Genomic DNA, 5,015 nt, shown 5'->3' with positions numbered 1-5,015 from the left:
TAAACCTTCCTCTTGAATCAATCTATCTATTAAAAAAAACCGCTTCAAAATCCTTTGTGTAATTTTAAAGATCTAAGCATACACAGGGACAGACAGCGGTAAGCGATTTTAAAAGTAATTTAAATGAATATTTTCGAAGATATTACAGATTTAAAAAGCAGGGACGTAGCGGTTTGTATTGTCTAACGACTGACTGACTTACATTTAGAATCAGCATTGCACCCGTGCGAAACCGGGCCGGTCGCTAGTTATATACAAAAGAAAAACCTATTAGGTTTTCAATTTTAATTAGCTTGAGCTGGGGTTCGAACCCAGGACCACAAGAATATTAATATAGTCACTTAACACATAGTTTAAATAAATAGTTTTGTCATTAGGGCAGTGGGGCCGTTTACCAGTTTATTCAGTTGTGGCTGTGAACACAAAGCGGAGCCATGTTCTGTTTGAAGAATATTTGTTATTTTCAAATAATATTATGCGTATGTATATATTAGAAATTGTTTTTGTAATTCTAGTTATTATTACAATTAAATTGACTAGTGAGCCAGTGGAATTACAGGCATTGGGAATATATATTCAGGGATAGTTACCTAAATTTAGTTATTACAGAAGTATGAACCGAGATGGTCCAGTACACGTGCATCTTAACAGATGAATTCTGGTTCAAATCCAGTCAAGAACCAAAGATTTTTCATGTGTTTACCTTGTGTTTATAATTTAATCTCGTGCTCGGTGAAGGAAAACACCATGAGGATACCTGCATGTGTCTAATTTCAATGAGATTTTGCACACGTGTTACCAACTTGCTTTGGAGCATCGTGGTGAAATAACCTTTTCCTCGAAGAGAGGGGAGGCCTTAGCCCAGTAGGGGGACATTAACAAACTGCTACTCTAAGCTACGTAACAGTTTTCTTAAGTAGGTAATTTTTATTGGAGAGAGTATTTTGATGATCGATCGCTTTCTAAGGTACTGGTACAGAACAATGCAACCCGTACTACGGAGAAGTCTTTTTTTGATATGAGCAGGTCTTCAATTGTCACAGCTCTTTTTTTTATGGCATCGGTTGACGGACGAGCATATGGGCTACCTGATGGTAAGTGGTCACCACCGCCCATAGATAAAGGCGCTGAAAGAGATATTAACCATTCCTTAAATCACCTATGCGCCACCAACCTTGGGAACTAAGTTGTTATGTCCCTTGTGCCTGTGTTTACACTGTTCTTCGACTTCGCTGCGGTCACATCCCATTAGGTAACTTTGGTTTTCTTATGGGCAAAATACCTTCAAGTAATTGCAGAAGACAAATACCTTGTAATAATGGTGGCGTGTGCTCGGACTGTAGCTGATAGAATATCTCTTTAACGGATAATAACGGAGTCGAGATGGCCCAGTGGTTGGAACGCGTGCATCTTAACCGATGATTTCGGGTTCAAACCCAGGCAGGCACCACTGAATTTACATGTGCTTAATTTGTTTATAATTCATCTCGTGCTCGGCGGTGAAGGAAAACATCGTGAGGAAACCTGCGTGTGTCTAATTTCAACGAAATTCTGCCACATGTGTATTCCACCAACCCGCATTGGAGCAGCGTGGTGGAATATGCTCCATACCTTCTCAACGGGAGAGGAGGCCTTAGCCCAGCAGTGGGAAATTTACAGGCTGATTATGTTTATGATTATGGATAATTAATTATTTCGGAGAGGTGGTTACACGACCAGCGCAATTTTTGTCCAAATTAGTGGATGGTCTCTTAAAGAACAGACGTTATTAAGTTTAATGTTCTGTATTTACTATGAGGGTCGTGTTTTCTCGAAGAAAAAACCCTCTTCAAAATAAATGATAAAAACGTAGGTTATTCATTAGTCTATTACTTTATGATATCATTTTTATATAAACATGCATGTGTGCATGTTTCTGTAAAATGTAAAATCTTTACTGGTATGTGAACAATCTCTTGGGTTATTAAATTCAATCTATAATTATATTATAACGCTGAAGAGTTTGTTTGTTTGGTTGAACGAGTTCAAGAGTATTGAAATAAAAAATTCAGTGTTAGATAGCCTATTTATTTAGGAAGGCTATAGGCTATAAAGCATCACGCTACGACCAATAGGAGCGGAGTATCGATGAGAAATGTCCAAAAACGGGGAAAATGATTCCTTTTGAGAGCGTCCGTGCGTGCGCTGCGTAAATGTTAAAGTTTCGCAAAGATCATGTTCTGACAGAATCTGTAATATAGCCGAGCGAAGTCGGGACGAGCAACTAGTGTGTTATGAAGTTAATTTTCGAAAATAAATAAATCTTTTCCATGTAAGTTTTCAACTACAGGTATTAGGAACGTAACATAGAAATATATAGAGTTTGTGTTAAGTTATTTATTTTTAAATCTTTGCAACGATGCGTTTGTTCTTCTGAGTGAGCCAGTGGACATGTTTAAGGAAGTTTACATCTGAATAAATACGGATTGTGAAATGAAGACCAAAGACACTAGACCTGTTATAGTCACAAACACAGATTCACTTTCTATACAATGTTAAGTAACATTGATTCACTTTCATAGAATCAGTGATAATCATTGTATGTACACGGCTTTGCGCAAGCCTGGTAGGTATCACCTACTCATCAGATATTCTACCACCAAACGGCAGTACTCAGTATTACTCTGTTCCGGTGTGAAGGGTGACTGTGCCAATGTAACTACAGACACAAGAGACATAATATCTTGGTTTTCAAGTTCGGTGACGTCTTGGCGATGTAAGGAATGGTTAATATTTCTCACAGCGCTATTGTCTATGGGCGGTGGTGATCACTTACCATTAGGTGGCACATTTGCTCGTCCGCCAATCTATACCATAAAAAATAAGGATAAGCTTATAACGCCAAGTTTCCGACTCCGGAAAGTCAATAAATCCTTCCAAGGGCAAGATGTCCGCTTCTATAATAAAATTCTGTAGATATTTATAGCTTTGCCAAATAGTTATTATTAATTGGCAATTATTAATTTTAAGATCAAGTATGGCTGGGGTAATGTCACCGTAGGTATAAAATGATCGCACGCTCTGTTCTCATGTTATCTAAGGAAGTTGGGGACTCTTAATCTGTGGTCACGCAGTCAGCCATTACGACGAAGGCGTGCTGTTAGACGTTCGACATCAAAATTAAATTGTTGGTGACTTTCTGAAAAATTGCAGAACACGTAAATGTCAAACTATTTTGGTCCAAATGGACCATCATGAAATTGCATTCGTTTTGTAATTTTCGTTTTTATTCGACAGGTAATAGGCGCATTTGGATACCCTGCATCAGGTAATTATGTCACGGGTTGGCGGAGCAAAAGGGCAATCTAATGATAAGGGTCCCCTTACATCACAAATGCGACACCAACCTTGGGAACTAAGATGTTATGTCCCTTGTGCCTGTAGTTGCATTGGCGCACTCACCCTTCAAACCGAAACACAACAATACCAAATGTCGCTGCTTGGCGGCAGAATATCTGATGAGTGGATGGTACCTTCCCTGACGGTATTGAAGTCACCGCCAACAAAACCAATAAAAAAGTTTATTTGTTCATTATTATTACCTTCTCAACATTATATCACGTAGTTGTTAATACAATAATGTATTTAGACCATCGATTAAATAATACATTTTTATTCTAGATCCAGAGACAAGCGAAGAAGATAGTTGTATACAGATGACCACGGATAATGTAGAGAAAATAAATGATTTAGTTGATAAGATTTCGTCTTTTATAAACAAGATTAGCACGAAATACGATGACATCGATTTGCGATTGGTAGAAATCGCTCTTGATAAACATTCATTGGTTGAAAATAAAAAGAGTACTACAGTACATGTTACGATAAGTGATTGCTTTGAGGGTATAAAGCGCACTGAATACATCGCACGAGATTCTAAATTTGAAATTGATGATGACAACGATTTGAATGATAGCAAACAAGAAACAAATGAATACAGCGACGCTGCTAAGTCATTTGATGAAGAAGAATACAGCGCACGAGATTCTAAATTTGAAAATAATTATGACAACGATTTGAATGATAGCAAACAAGAAACAAATGAATACAGCGACGCTGCTAAGGCATTTGATGAAGAAGAATACAGCGCACGAGATTCTAAATTTGAAAATAATTATGACAACGATTTGAATGATAGCAAACAAGAAACAAATGAATACAGCGACGCTGCTAAGGGATTTGATGAAGAAGAATACAGCGCACGAGATTCTAAATTTGAAAATAATGATGACAACGATTTGAATGATAGCAAACAAGAAACAAATGAATACAGCGACGCTGCTAAGGGATTTGATGAAGAAGAATACAGCGCACGAGATTCTAAATTTGAAAATAATTATGACAACGATTTGAATGATAGCAAACAAGAAACAAATGATTACAGCGACTCTGCTAAAGGATTTGATGAAGAAGGTAATATAAATAAATATGATTTTAATTCTGACTCTGATGATACAGAAAATAATAATGATAAAGACATAATAAGCAATGATTTTAGTTCTTCAGAAGATTTAAAAGCCAGAAAAAGTGATGATGACTTAACTGATATTAATGATTCTGATATAAATGAGCGTATTAACAACGAAAACTTCAGTAACGATTCAAAAGATACCGATGAATTCTGTAACGAAGAATCTGATCGTTATTATGGAAATTCTAGAGAGATTTTAGATACTGATGATGATTTATTCGATACGTTTGATGAAACTATGAACAGCCAAGAATTTGAGAGCTGTGAAGTTGAAACTGATAATACAGCAAAAAATAACACTGAAATAATTAAATTCATTAATTTTAACGAAATCATCAACTCAGACAACTGTTTTAAGAAGAGAAATAACACAAGCGAAGAAGTTTTGCTTCTAAACGAAGATGATAAAGTCTTTTTAAAGGAAATAGAAAAGATACGCGGTTCGAAGCCGTTCTTTTTATATCAGCGTTTCTTTAACAATACTTTACAATTTTGGTTCGTGTAA

At 36.5% G+C, this 5,015-nt stretch overlaps 1 protein-coding gene across 1 annotated transcript; it reads left to right on the top strand.

Annotated features, from left to right (window-relative positions):
* Positions 1-396: 396 nt before the first annotated feature.
* On the top strand, positions 397-5,015 carry LOC135194508 (protein PFC0760c-like). The gene is made up of 3 exons (XM_064220050.1): positions 397-479; positions 3,277-3,307; positions 3,661-5,015. Exons 1-3 carry the CDS (start codon positions 435-437, stop codon positions 5,013-5,015), a joined length of 1,431 nt encoding a protein of 476 aa, XP_064076120.1. The 5' UTR covers positions 397-434.

This window comes from Vanessa tameamea, chromosome 31 (genome assembly GCF_037043105.1).
Source record: "Vanessa tameamea isolate UH-Manoa-2023 chromosome 31, ilVanTame1 primary haplotype, whole genome shotgun sequence".
NCBI lineage: Eukaryota > Metazoa > Arthropoda > Insecta > Lepidoptera > Nymphalidae > Vanessa > Vanessa tameamea.
This window is presented reverse-complemented; position numbering and strand designations above follow the sequence as displayed.

Bases quoted from the DNA above. Each gene is read 5' to 3' on its own strand.
- LOC135194508 (XM_064220050.1), top strand. From the start codon at position 435: ATGTTCTGTTTGAAGAATATTTGTTATTTTCAAATAATATTATGC. The intron at 480-3,276 runs GTATGTATATAT...TTTATTCGACAG, and splicing joins ATTTTCAAATAATATTATGC to GTAATAGGCGCATTTGGATA. The intron at 3,308-3,660 runs GTAATTATGTCA...TTTTTATTCTAG, and splicing joins ATTTGGATACCCTGCATCAG to ATCCAGAGACAAGCGAAGAA.